The following is a 14366-nucleotide window of genomic DNA, read 5'->3' on the forward strand; positions in this document are numbered from 1 at the left end:
AGAAGGAAAAACTAGTAGAGACACTATAGAAATAAAACTTATGGGGTTAAGCAGGTTGGATGTTAACTCTGGGTGACTAGAGACACAGACAGATGAGACGAGAGTAAAGGGAAGAAGTTACGGCACGAGGTTTGTGAGGAGTAGAGACTTGGATGAGCCAAATGCAGATGGTGGTACGGGAGACCTCAAGCAAGGAGGGCTTGGATGGAGTTTGAGAATATGACTTTATGATGGACTCTAAAGTACTTTTTTTAGAAAACTTTCTCCAACAAACTCTTTTGCAGCCCATAAATGGAGGATGGAGAAAGTGAATAGTATGGCTCTTGGCCTTATAAGCAGGAAGTCTACAAGCACTGGAATTTTAGGGGGGTAGTGGTAGTGGTGGTGGTGACAGAGAGGTGAAAGGGGAATTGAAGCTCCTGGTTGTGGATCCAACAGAGAAGGAAACAGGCAGTGATGAAGGATGGCGCCAGTGCGCTGAAGGGCTTGATGAAGACACGGTACAGGCCCCATGAGCAGAAGGGACAGCATAGGAGAGGTGGAAGGGCCGTAGGAGGCTATGCAACAGTGAAGACTATGCAACTTCCCTGTTTGGTTGTGTGAGCCCCTGTCTTAGTGTGGCCCTTTCACATAGCTTGTCCTCCTGAGCTTTGCGATAGCAGAGCATTGCCCTGCTGCCGTTTAAAAGAAAATCAACTTAACTGAGGTATAATTTACATTCTATAAAATACACCAGTTTCGAGTGTACAGTTCGATGTGTTTTGATCAATGTAACTACCAGCCCCATCAGTATATGGAATATTTTCATTGCCCCCAAAACTTCCCTCAGGCCCCTTTGTAGTTAGACCCTTTGGCAGCACCAACCTCAGGCAACCAATGATCCACTTTCACTACAGATTAGTTTTGCCTACTCTAGAATTTCATATAATGGGATTATATGGTGAATGTGTATCCATTCATCTGTTAATGGCCTCTTGGGTTATTAACAATTTTGTTTATTACTAAAACTCCTGCGAATGTTCGTGTCCAAGTCTTTGTGTGGGCATAAGTTTTCCCTGGACTGCCTTAGTTTTGATTTTTGGCTCTACTTCTTCCTGTTGGTTCTTGGGAAAGTTCTTCTTTGCACCTCTATAGCATATATTGATAATGAACATCTGCTCCTAAGGTCATGTGAATGTCAAATGGGAATGTCTGCAAAGCTCCTAGAACAGTGCCTGGTACAAAGTCAATGAGCAATAAATAGCAATAGTGGATACCATTTCCTGGGACCCCCATAGGAGACAGCACATGGTGAGGGGCTTGTTTCAGGGGTGGATTTGGAATGACTGAGGACACAGAAGTGGAAATCCACTGGACCTGGAGAACAAGTCCCAGTTCCCTGTTTGGTTGTGTGAGCCCCTCTCTTAGTGTGGCCCTTTCACATAGCTTGTCCCTCCTGAGCTTTGCGATAGCAGAGCATTGCCCTGCTGCCACAAAGTCACAAGAGACAGTCTATCTCAGGTTTTGTAAACTATACAGTATCTCATATAAAGTATTATTGCATAGTCTTGGCCCTCCTGTTTCTTAGAAAATTTCTGACTATCATCAGCGTATAAAAAGGTTGGTCCAAAAGTTTAAAGCAAACTCCCCCAAACCCTGCTTATACTGCAAGCTTTTCCCCTTCAGGAAGGCTTTGCTGAGAGTGTGTGTTGTGAACCCCTCCCCCAGTCTGCAAATGCTCCTGAGGGAGTGGGGAGGGCCGGCAGTTTCTGGCTGTCTTTGGAAAGTTGATTTAATAAGGGTTCCAGGAAAACCAGCCTCTCTCCCTCCCTCTCCTTTCTCTTCTCTAGTTTGGGATCTTAAGGAGGCTCAACTTGTTTCAGATCAGGCTTTGAGGGAGGAGGGCACTGTGTAGATAGACTGAAGGTGGGTCTTGGGTAGAATGCCCATTTAAAAAGATAAGCACCAACTCGAAAGACATTTTGAGCTTGAGGAGGGTTGTGTCTATGTTTTTTTTCTTTTTTTTTAGAATAAGATTTGGAAAGAAGCAAGTGGGTGAATCCAAAACTGCTTGCAAGGCCACTTATCACAGCTGGGAGTGGGGGTCCTGCCCCCTTTTCAGCATAACATGGTTAAATACCCCAGACCCTGTGATCAAGGGGACAGTATGAGACTTGCAGTCTCAGAATACTTGCCTACATGCTTGGAAATCTGCAACTAATAAGCAGTTTAATGGGGGCTGGGGTTTTACAGCTCCTCCCACCTACCCAGATTTGAAGGAGTCTGGTGGCCAGTTGAAGGGGGAGAGGTTACACTTAATGGAAAAGCCGCACGTTTCCATTTCTGGCTGCAAGCCCCCTGGATGCTGGGCGCCACAAAGCAAGGCTTTGTCTTTATGTTCCACAGAAACCTGCACCCACGGTGGGGAGAGACTGCAAGTGGTTCCAGAGACACTGCCCCAGCCTCAAGTTATAGGGCCCTGGCCACCCCAGGCAACCCCAGCCCAGGGTCCTGCAGCTGCCGTTGGCCCAAAGGGGTATGCATTTCAGCCTAGCTGCTGGGAGATCCCACCCCAGGCCCACTACCAGCCTCAGACAGGCTGTGATCCACTGGCCACAGCCCACTGCTGTGGCCGGAGGACCAGTATCCATCCAGTGGCTGCCCTGAGACACATGCAGGAGTGCTCCTCCACCTCACCCCATCTCCGGCATAATTTCTTCCTGGGGAAAGAACCTGTTTACTTCTAATTCACACTGGATGTTTAAGAGGAGTTTCTTTACCCTCCGCCAGAAGGCAAGTGGAATTACATGGAGCCAAAGGTGACGTTGGATGACCCACTTGAGAACAAGGATGGTGGATGTAAGACTGCATAAATCTGCAGAGTGCTTAGCTACTAGGTCTCCACGGAGGGTCAGCTCTGTCCCACATCCTTCTCCCCTGAGAGGGGTGGCTAGAGTGCCTTTGAAAGAGTACGTTTGCAAGTCTTGCTGAGCTGAGTAGGGTGGGGGTAGGGAGGCCCCAGCGCTCAGCATGTGAAAGAACGTGAGGGAGGAGTGCTTGACCACGCTGGGCAAGTGCAGCAAAGGCACTCCAGAGCTGTGTTCTTGGCTCTGGCTTCTGCATTGCTACACCATTAGCTCCACTGATTTTCCACTCTGGCTTTGCCAGCTAGCTCCCCGAAGTCAGGGAGGTGGAATTTCTCAGGGAAGAACAAATGGCTGTCCAGAGCTCTCGCCTTGGGTGGGGGAGGGGAGGAAGCCCAAACAAAGAATCAGGCCAGGATTCTGTCCCCTGGTTTCTTGACTACCTGGTGTCTGGGGTGGGCAGAAACTTGAGAAAGACTGTCATTTTTTTGGAGCCTATGGCCCCGGCACGGAGGTGAGTCAGCAGGACTCTTAACCAGGGTGCTTGCTTTCCTGGTCAGGCAGAAGCAGTGAGTGATGGCTTGTATCTGGGGCGCTGATGGATGGCCTTGGGAGAAGTGAGTCCTGGGGAGTCATTATCAGGGAGGGTGAGGTCCAGGGTCAGAGAGCCTGACCAGCAGCTGCTCCCTGTTTTTACAGTGCCTCATTCCTCCGGGGCCACTGGGGGCTCCAGCTCATGCTGCAGACACCACCTTTGCCTCTTCCTTCCTTCCCTAGAGCCTAGAAAAGAGACAGCTGTTTCTCTGCTGACCAGGGGAAGTCCAGCTGCTCTGGCACGCCTGGTCTCCCAAGTCCACCTGCCCAGGCCTCCCTGTTTATTCTGGAGAGGTGGCTCATTCACAGACTTATCGCAAACATTCTCTTCTCTCTGCCCACCTACCCCCCACCCCAGGCCCCAAGTGACTGAGCTGAAAGTTAACTGCTTTGCCTGGAGTGAATCCCAAACTGTTTCTTCATAGGAAAAGCTTGCGGCTGCACCTAAACTTGGGGGTTTGCTCTGGCTTCCAGATAGTGACAGCCAAGTAGGGGGGCAATTGCCTGAAGCCCCCCAAGGTAGGCTTGTTGCCGCTTAGTGCCACAGTATGGCACTAAGACATTGCACTCCTGCCCTCAGAGTTCCCCTCTCCTGGGTCTTGGTTCATGCCAACTCTCACCTTTTTGCTCGCCAAACAAGGTGACCACTGCCTTCATTTAAAGGGTTTGTAGCCGGCGAATGGGAATTCTGGGTAGGAGGGGTCTGTGCAGTGAGATTCAGGCACAGAGAAAGATAGATTGGCTCCAGTGGAGCTTGAAACTCAATGCTCCTTCCTTATCCCACATGTTCTATCATGGCTGAGCCTCCTGGGATGGGTGTGTAAAAGGAGGTGAGTGTTGCGGCAGCCGGTCCTGCCATTTGAGTGAATGCGGCTGTGTTTCCCAGGCCCTGGATGTGTAGGCGCTTTGAGCCTCAAGTGGGTGAGAGGGTCAAGGAGTTTGGCAAAGAATAGACTTTAGCAGTTATGAGTTTGGGCAGGAAAAGAGGTTAAAAACCAGCAACAATAAAGTTTCAATACTTAATCAACAAAGAAAGCTGAAGTTAGAGCTTAGCCTTTCCTCAGTTTTCTCCAGGATCGAAACCTAGCCCCTGGCTAATGATCCCTTCACCATTTATTCACTGATTTTTACCCACTCTCTCCCTTGCCTCTCTCTCCTATCCATCCATACATCCATCTGGCCAAACAAGACTCTTTCTTTTTCTTTTTCGAATACAGCATATAATCATTGTTTATCCTGGCCCCTTAACTGGAAATGTCCATCTCTATTACTTTAACCCTTCACTTTTTGTAATTCTTACTCTTAGCTTGAGGATTAATTTGGGTTTAGTTTAAGGCATAGCCTAGGGCCACCTCCCTCTTGAAATCTTCATCTCCAAATTAATCATTCCTTCTCCCCACTTTCTGTTTTTTCAGTCCAGCAGCACTGTCTTTACTCTGCCTTATAATATACAGAGTTTTCAACATATAGCTGTTCCCTCCACTAGGGCAAAGTTCTATGTAATCAGCAAGAATATTTTTTATTGCTTTTTTAAAACATAGACATTTTGATATGTAATCTAGGTTCATCATAGAAATTTTAGAAAATACAGAGTTACAAAGAAAAAAAGGAAAACTCTTTCCATCATCCAAAAATAATCACTGCTAACTGTAAATCTATAACTTTAGACTATTTTTCTTGTGTTTATACAAACATGACTTTTCAAAAATGGATTTGTACAGTATATACTGGTTTGTAACTTAAGCGTGTATTGAAGAGAAATTTTTAATCATGCCCAGTAACCACATAGTATCCCATTGTATGGATGTGCAGTTTTTTTTTTTATTTACTGTTGGGCATTTATGTTATTTTCAATAGTTTGCACTTAAGTGAATAGACTTAGAAATGTATCCAAGGATATATTCTAAAAGTTACATAGTGCCAAATTGCCCAGAAAGATTATATCAGTAAAGGTCTTTTACAATAAAAATTAACAAATACTATTTATTGCATTTTTACACTCTGCATGCTTTACATTTTTACACTGATCTCATGGCTACAGGTTTAATCCCATAATCAGAAGTGTAAACTGAGGTTGAAGGAGTTAAGTAACTTACTTGTCTAAGGTCACATAGTTGGTGAGAAGGTGGAACTGGGATTCGGACTCAAGTAGGTCTGACTCGAGTGTTTTTTTCCACTGTATTATACTATATCCCTTTCTCAGATTTGATTTTTCCACAAAATTTAGGCAGACCAATGTTTGCATTTAAACATTGCCGGGTCGATCTCTTTTATCTCACAGGAATCAGGCTTCACCTCCCTTTCTGCTGTGATAAGCTTATGTGGTGATTGGAGTAAGGACAGCTGGAGATGCTTGCTTTGTGCCATTTCTTGTGTGACATTCTGCTCTTCACTGTGAGGTGATTCATCTGTCATGGGTCTGTGAGCCACCCTAATGGAAGTGGTTCCCTAGCCTAGAATAATCAATAAAACAAAAGTAGCCGAACCTCCTACCTGGAGAAGGTCTAGGATCAGAGGTCCCCAAAATGTCAGATGCTACCCCTGAGTTTTCTTGGTAGGTCACACTTATTCCAGAATGTCATGGGGTTGCCAGGACACATAAGCCACCTAGATTGCTTCTAAAATGATTGTAGTCCAACAAGGTCTGATGAATGGAAATAAACATGTCAGATGGTTCAGAGAGGCTGCAGCATCAGCATTGTGAGGCTGCCAGTATGTATATTTTAAAAACATGAAGAAATGCAAAAAAGGAGGAGGTCCTGAAATTTTATTTTACATAGTGTTTACATTTTAACAAATTAATGTTTTAAACAAAAATACATAGTACTATAGTGGGCTAGTCACAGAATAATTATAGGATTTAAGAAATATATATTAATTTGTGGTATACTATCAGGTGTGCCACAGGAATAGAACACAGATTTATTGAAAGTTGTTTGGTAAATGTCTTCTTCCAGTTCTGTCAGTAACTATCTGTATAACCTTTTTTGGGTAGGGGGGAACATCAAAAGTCTTGGAGGCCCTTCTTGAAAGGGAGGCTGGGAACAAATGCCAGTCCTATACCTAGTCTCACCATGGGTTAGGCCCAGCCTTGGCCAGTGTTACTCTTACTAGCATGCAGATACAGTAAGCGACTCATTTAAGTGTCATTCAGAGACTACATCAAATAAGGACATAAACCTCCCCCCTTCCCCTGAGTTATGAGGACATCTGAAACCACAGGGGAGGGCCTCTTCCCTAAAGTGAAGGGACATATTGACCACCATTTGTGGGCTGTGATGAAGTGTGTATATGCATGCACACATGTGCACGCACACACACACAACCTGAAGACAGGTTTTATTTTGTCTTTTGTTCATTCCAGAACATTAGAATAATTTATTGTCTGATACATAGTAGGTGCTCAGTTAACACTTTTTGAATGAATGAAGGCATTCATGAATGCACAAGTAAGTGATAATCCATATTAAAAAAAAAAACACCTTAACTTTCTAGTTTAAAAAAAAAAAGGTAAGTATAAAATCCTTTCAGTAGTAAGGTATGGAAAATAGGTGAGAACTAGTTATTGCTACCACGTACTGAGCTCTTGTATCAACTAATGTAGTGGTTCTCAGATTTTTGCTGCACAGACATCACCAGGTGAGCTTGTTAAAACCCACTGCCGTGTTCCCTCCCAGTGCTTTTGATTTTTAAGCGAGACCCCCCCCCAGCTTGGTGGTTCTAACAAGTTCCCAGATGATGCCAATGCTGCCCATCCAGGGACAACACTTTGAGAATCTCATATCAATTAATTTTCACCCCATGAAGTCTATAAGGTAGGTATTATATCCTTTTAATCGTTTAGGAAACTGACTCAGAGAAATCAGTCAAACAAAAACTTGCCAAGGTTAAACAGCAAATAAATGGTGAAGATAGAGTTCAGACTCAGGTCTATCTAATATCAGTGCCTTCAGCTCGAACTCTTGTGCTAGGAAGGGTGAAAGGTGAGGAAGGTAGTATGTCCGAGGGTCTAGGAAGAGAGACAGAATAGGTGAGAAAGGAGGTGAGAAAGGTGGAAGAGGGCTGAGTCAGTTTGCCTGGGGGTATTGAGAGAGGAAGGACTGGGAGTAGGAACGTAGTCTAAAGCTTTCCTGAAGAGGTAGGAAACCCTCTTCCTGGAAGCTGGGGCTTTAAGTCAATTATCACTGCCTTTGGAATGCTGATGGACTCTCCAGCCCTTTAGAAGAGACTGTTTGTATTCAGAAATCTCTGCTCATTTATTGTCAAACTTGCGTTTACTTTTGGAATTAAGGTTTATTTTCCTTAGGTTTTAAGAATTAGTTTTTGAACCTGCGAAGACTCAGGTTCCTTGACTAACTGCTGAATGAGGTTCTCCCTTTGGCATCTAAAATTTTTATCAATGTTATTTGAGCAATCAAGACTCTACGACTGCCTGAAGGGTGCATTTGGAACCGGCATTTGTTTTATATCTGCCCTTCTCCACTACCCTTAGACTCCCAATCCATTTTTAAAATTTATTTACCTTGCTAGTTCTCACAGTGAAATAAATCCTTCTAGAATAACTGGGCTCTCAGCTTTCTGTCAGTCACAGCCTCTCAGCTACTCTACATCCTTTATTGGGAGGCTTCGTCTGAAGAGAACACCACAGGCCAGAAAGAAGAGATGCGGAGAAGCATGTATTGAAGGTGCTGGTGGCTGGAGCTCTGTGACCAAAACAGAATCTCCTCTACTTATGGAAAATTAACTTTAGGAGACTTGCCTTCCCTCACACCAGAGGGAGCTTTGTGTTAGTGGGATCGGGAGGGAGTGCAGTGAGTTATGCTCAACTGTGGGAAACTTAGAATATTGCTTAGAGCTGGAGGGGGCCTAGAGCTTGTGAAGTCAGTCAGCCTTCCCATTTCACACATGAGGAAACTGAGGCCTGACTGTGGAGGTGACTTGCCCAGGGTCACTCACTCAGTGGTAGGGCCAGTCATCTGAGTGATTTCTATTCAGATGTTCTTTCCGCTGCACCCAGCCAGTTACAACCACCTGTGGCACAAGCAGAATTTGGGACTAAGTAGTTTTTACAAGGATTTCAAACTAGGCTGTCATTTTCATCCCTTAGGAAACCTGGAATGTTGACATTGTTCAGAGTAGGAATCTCTCACCCAAGATTCTAATTATTTAAGATCCCCAAGTCGTCTGAGCGGAGCAGTCCCCAGTGTAGAGATTGGCCCTTACCTTTTCCCAGGCCCCTGGTCCTTCTTCTTCCACCTGCTCTCTACCAAGCAGCCATACCATCTCAAGACGAAAGATCCTTAAACCATGTTCTTTTAATTTCTTAAAACAGAGTGTCCTAAATGCTCAATTTCCACGGTGTGTGTGAAAGAGAGAGAGAAGAATGGATATGTGTTACATTAGTGGACCCTCTAGGTCCTTGCCATCCTGCAAATCTGTAGAACAGACCAGTGGTCCCAGAGTTTTAGATTTCATGAGCCAGTCAAATTTCCCCCTGATATTTTGGAACTGACATAGTGTTGACAACTTACTTTGCCAAGTAAAAACCTTTTTAAAAAATCAATACTGCTCACTACCATTACCATTTTTTTATTGTGATAAACATAAAGTGGACTGTTTTCACCATTTTTAAGTGTACATCATATTGTCGTGCAACCATCGCTACATTCATCTCCAGAACTTTTCACCTTCCCAACCGAAATTCTGTACACTAACTCTCCATTCCCGCCCCCAGCCCATAGCGCCCACCTTCCGATACCATTTCATTTTAAAAGGATGTTTATCACCTTTATTCTTTATTCTTTATGTGAAAATAAGGGGCATTTCTTTAACATCGAAAAGAAAAATGTAACTTTATGCAGAGCCCATCCCTTTCCCCACTGCAGCGGGTGGTGACGCTCCTTACCGTATCGCTCTGTGACCAGACCCACCATTGCATCAGTGGGATTGGACAGGGAGGGAAGATAGCAGGCGTCTTGGGATGTTAAAAGCCCTGGTGAGTTGTGCGCTTAAGCACCCATTTTGGTTTTGGGGGCCCAAAAGGTAAATTCTGAAACAGCTGAGTGCTCTACTAATTCATCAGCAAGTTTAGGGAGCAGCAACTTTTTCCTGCCCAGCTGCTAGTGGTGTTTCCTTCCCCAAACAAGCTCTGCTGGGTGTGGGGGAGGGGAAGTCTTCCGAGAGGCCCTAGTATGGGGTGGGGTGGGGGGAGGGCAACACATTCCTTTTCTTTAAGGAACCTGACCGGACTTTAAGGTTAGAGTACAGCAGAGTGGGAGCTGCAGGGTTACCTCTTCTCATTGATTCATCTCATTCTACTCCCTCCCCCATGCTTAATGATCTTTCCATTACAGAACCCAGACCAGGAAGTGCATGACAGGTCGCAGCTGCAGACACATGGCTGGGAGGCCTGGGCTCTGGGCCAGTGGTGGGAGGGTCTGCGCTCCCCTTCTAGCAGCAGGACCCCTACACACACACACACACACACACACACTCCAGCTAGTTGTCCCTTCTAGCAGCAGGACCCCTACACACACACACACACACACACACACACACACACACACACACAGCTAGTTGTCCAGTTTTCCCTCTACAACTTATGAAAGGTGTTCTTCTGTATCGTAACTGTTGGTGGCCAATGTGCTTCTGCTTCGAGTTTAAGACATTTTTAATCAAGGCAGGAGAAGACCCCCACCTGAGCTGCTTGATCCCCTAAACTTCAGCCCATAGAAGTGGTCCTTACTGAGTTGGGGTTCTTTGCGGGGAGTTTTCCATTGTTGAGTAGAGGCACTCTAGCTCCTCTTTCCAAAACAAGACCTGCTAACATGGCTTTAGAAGCTTCCCAGGTGCCCATGGAAGTTGCTGGGCACAGTTTTAATGCCTCTGAAACAATCGACTTTTCTCTTTATGATTCTTTCAAAATGCTAGGTTTAAAACATGTTTTGGGGGTAGGTCTAAATCCAAGAGCATGGGCTTTGCAAATACAAAGACCTGGGTTCAAATCGTAATGAATGAGTAGAACTGTCTTCATTTTTCTGTTTTGATTGGGAACAGCTCCTTCCACATACAGGTTTGCTCAGGAAATGTTAATTTACCCTAAACTGTGTCCTAGGGGAGCAGTTGTCACACAGGAGTTTCTGTCTACACCACCAGCTGTGTTGTTGGCTTTCTTCCCTGAATCTGCCAAGGCTGGATTCCTCTGGTGCCAAATGTGAAATGGTGACACAAAACTTCTAGGAACTGTGAGCCTAGACCACCCTTCCCTAGCTGTAGGGCATCTACCTTCTCTGAGTGGGATCTACACATTCTGCACATCTTAAGTGAACTTCCCCCTTCCTGGAGCAACTCTCTCTTCTTAGAAAGGAGAGAAGCAGAGTGTAGTGGGAATCCTTTTGGGACATGGGTGTAGAAGAATTTTCTTTTTGGCTCTGTACATAGTGCATCAGTAAACAGGGTGAGAGCTTTTCCTGGGGAGAAGGGAAGTTTTTTTTAAAACAACTCCTGAGCATATTCCTTTGTTAATCACTTAATTACAGTCCTTGTTCCCAGCCTGAGAGTGCTCTCCCCATCGTGGGATGTAGGGAGAAGTGGAGGACACAATCCTTGGGAGGGAAAGAAGTATGATATGACAGTATGGAGGAGGTGGAGGCATCAGGCAGAAGCCGGCACCGGGACTCGAACCCCAGACCCTGCTCTAGTACTGTGTTACCCCTCATAACATCTGTTTAAAGATTTACACAAAACTCTGGGTCCTGAGTGCTTTCGGCCTGGGTCTCCCAAGTGAGGTTCTGCATGCCTGGGCCTCTTCCTGCCCAACTACTAGGGAGCTGTTTTTGGGGGGTCGTGGGGCGGGTGCAGGACCTTAGCTGCAGCTTTGGCCAGCGCAAGCAGATCTGCACTAAATTACAGTGATGAGGTGGGACACACAAAAGACTGAAATCTTTTTTTAATAAAAACAAAACAAAACTCCAGCCCCAAGCCCCTGGGCTGCTGAATGGCGATGGCTTCCTGTCAGGATTAGCCAGGCTGCCTGGGCATGTGTGCACTGCCTTTCTCCTCAGGAAATACCTTTAGTAAGCCCCAGTGGGGTCCCCATGGCAACGCGCAAGGGGACCTGCTGACAGAGGCCATTCAGCCCACCATTGTTCCTAGGTCCCTTTGTCGGGAGCTGTATTGCTGCCCCTCTGGCAAACACAGCAGTTTGCACAGTTTTGTCAGGCTGAATGTAGAGTTTTTACATTTTAATGGGCTCTTCTGGCTGTGGCCCATTTGCATGCAAAATGGTCCTTCTTACTTTTTTCCCTTTTTCTATTAAAAAAAAAAACAAAACTGTACTCCAGATCCCGTGGGTCGGGGGACTGGTGAATGCTGCTGGATCAGGGTGTCGGATCCCGCTAATTGATTTGGTGTTCCTGTCTCCCTCCCACTCATGCCTGTGCTCCCCATTTCCGCAGCTTTCCCTGCATCTTGGGGACACTGTGAGCTCAAGGCATCATATGTCTTTAGGCTTCTCTCTGTACCCCAAGCCTTGCAGGATGATAATTGTTTCCCAGGATTTCGGTGAGATTCCCCTTTCTGGCCTGGCCTTGCCAGACTAAAGTAAGTTTTCAGTTCCATTTCAAAGCCAAAATAACGTAATAAAAAACCTTTGCAGAGGGCTCCCAGGGCCCCGCTGGGCTGTTCTGTGTTCCTTTTAAGTTTGCTTTCAAAGCCACCCCGAGTTCCTCCCCTACCCACAATTGCCCCCTCATTTATCTCTGGGGAGTTTGTGCCAAGACTGTAAACATTCCTGGACCACCAGTTCCCCCATGTTACTAAAGAGGATAGCATTCTCCCCTAATTTTCTTAACCCAGAAATCCAAAATCAAAAGGATTTCATAGAGATGACAGAAATCATGACCCTGAGACATCATGCCTGGATTTTGCTGGGGGCTGGTTATTCTAGCTCTGTGTGCTTTGGAGTGTAGAATGTAGATGACACGCTCCTGACTCAGAGGGTACGTAAGACATATACTATATATGGACCAACCCTCAGCCAAGCAGCGTGAATAAGCGCAAGATAAAGGCATGAAAATTTGTAAGTCACAGTAAAAATGAGATGAAGAATGTAGTTGGGGAAATCTTAGGGAAGTGATGGAGTTGATAGGAGGAGAAAGGCATTTTAGGAGAATCAAAGTCCTTTGGGTGGGAGAAAGCAAAATTAAAGAAGCAGTGAGGGTATTGGCTTGGCTGAAAAGATGGAACCGGGAGATTGGACAGCTGAGGTGGGGGAGGGGAGGTAGTTGGGAGGCTCCAGGTGCTGGAGGAGGAGAAAACAGGCTCTCAGGAGTATGAGGGGATGGGATGCAGAGTGCCCATGTGGAGGCATCAGGGCTTGAGAGTTGGGACAGTGAGGATGTGTTATCGAGAGAACTGGCCTGATGGGACAGTTGATGAGCCCTCTGCCTAAAGTTCTTAATCTTTTCAGTGGAGTCAAGCAGGGTCATCAGAGGTCATCAGCTCAGCTGTAAGCTGTAATCAAGGGTTAGGGGCTTGGGACATGGCGAGGTATCAGGTGACTGATCCATGATTGAGCCAGGGACACAGAGAGGGAAGGAGAAGCTGTGTTGTCTACCTGTAGCCAAGGCAGAGCTGTTAAGTACCTGAGTGGGTCACCTCACTGTCCTACGTGCTTTATGAGAAGGAAGACACTGTGGAGGGGCCTAGGAACCAGCAACGTTAACCCCTATTTTGTGACTTTGAGAGAAATCCTTCAACTTCCATTTTCCTGTTTAAATGGGAATGAATAGGAGTAACATGAATGTGAATTAACGTGCCTTGTAGATATTGAATGCCATGCCAAAATAGGGCAGCATTATTAGCCCCGAGTCCGCCACTATCACAATGTCCGCCCTCTCCCTCCAATTTCATCACCTGCCAAGTGTGCACAGTCACACCTGCTCAACTTGAAAGGGTAGACGAACATGAACAGGAAAGCACAGTTATAAGTTAAAAGCACTAAGCTATAAGGTAGTAGTTTTGGGGCTGAGGAAATTGAGGGAATGAGAAAGGGGAATAAGGCCAAAGGAGCCAACTCAGTAATCTCATGTGTGAAGGTGGGAGACATTGGTGCCATTACACAGGATCAGTGGGCTGAACAGAAAGGGTTTTAGTCACTTTTCTGAAGTCAAGGATTGCAAAGACACAATGAAGGTAGATACTACCTTTTTAAAGCGGTAGACTTGGGATCTGGATATGTGTGGATTCTGGAGAGCCAGGCCACCTGGGTTTGAATCTCAACTTGGCCACTAGCTGGTGGCTAAGCTAGGTGGGCCACCTTGGACACATACTGAATCTCTTGGTGCCTCAGCGTCCACTCTGTAAAATGAGGATAATAATATTATCTACTTCACAGGATTGCTGTGGGTATTAAATGAGAACCGTGCTTGGCACATAGTAAGTAAGTTTGCTTCCATGTCCATAGGGCAGAGATAATAACACCATCATAGGTTTGCTGTATGGATTAAATGATAGCCTGTGTTAAAAGCCATCACGGAATATGGGATATAGTAAGCATGCCATAAATATCGGCCAGTATTAGTATTACTGTTTTCAGAGTTGTTTAAGGATCCCAAGACAATATATGGGAAGGCACATGGTAAATTGCAAAGTGCTGTGCAAATGTCGTTTTTGTCACTGGGGTCATGTTAAGTTGTGGGGTTTGGGGGATGGATAACTTCCAGACCAAATTGGCTGTTATGAGGCCAGAGCTGGTGAAGTGGTATTTTGAAATACATTTTTAGGTATATTTGTCCATGTGGCATGAATGGCCTGCATTCATAGTCACCACAGAGAAATATGTTCCCTGGGACTTCTTTAGCTCTCTGGGACTTCTTAATGGTTCTGTTCCCTACCTTACAAGGCAAAATAATAATAATAATAATTATT

General features: G+C 45.5%; 1 protein-coding gene across 12 annotated transcripts in view; it reads left to right on the plus strand.

Moving 5' to 3' along the window:
• Positions 1-14366, plus strand: part of FGFR1 (fibroblast growth factor receptor 1) — a 46105-nt gene that overhangs the window by 9967 nt on the left and 21772 nt on the right. Inside the window, exon 1 of one of the 12 annotated variants that reach the window (XM_025049896.1) lies at positions 2772-2838. The exons of 10 other annotated variants lie outside the window; for them this stretch is intronic. In XM_025049896.1, coding sequence (XP_024905664.1) covers positions 2787-2838 — 52 coding nt within the window. In that variant the 5' untranslated portion in view covers positions 2772-2786. Of the gene's footprint in view, positions 1-2771; positions 2839-13600; positions 13605-14366 lie in introns of those variants that run through there. One more of the 12 variants, XM_025049898.1, reaches the window with a different exon arrangement.

This window comes from Pteropus alecto, unplaced genomic scaffold (assembly GCF_000325575.1).
Source record: "Pteropus alecto unplaced genomic scaffold, ASM32557v1 scaffold24, whole genome shotgun sequence".
Lineage (NCBI taxonomy): Eukaryota > Metazoa > Chordata > Mammalia > Chiroptera > Pteropodidae > Pteropus > Pteropus alecto.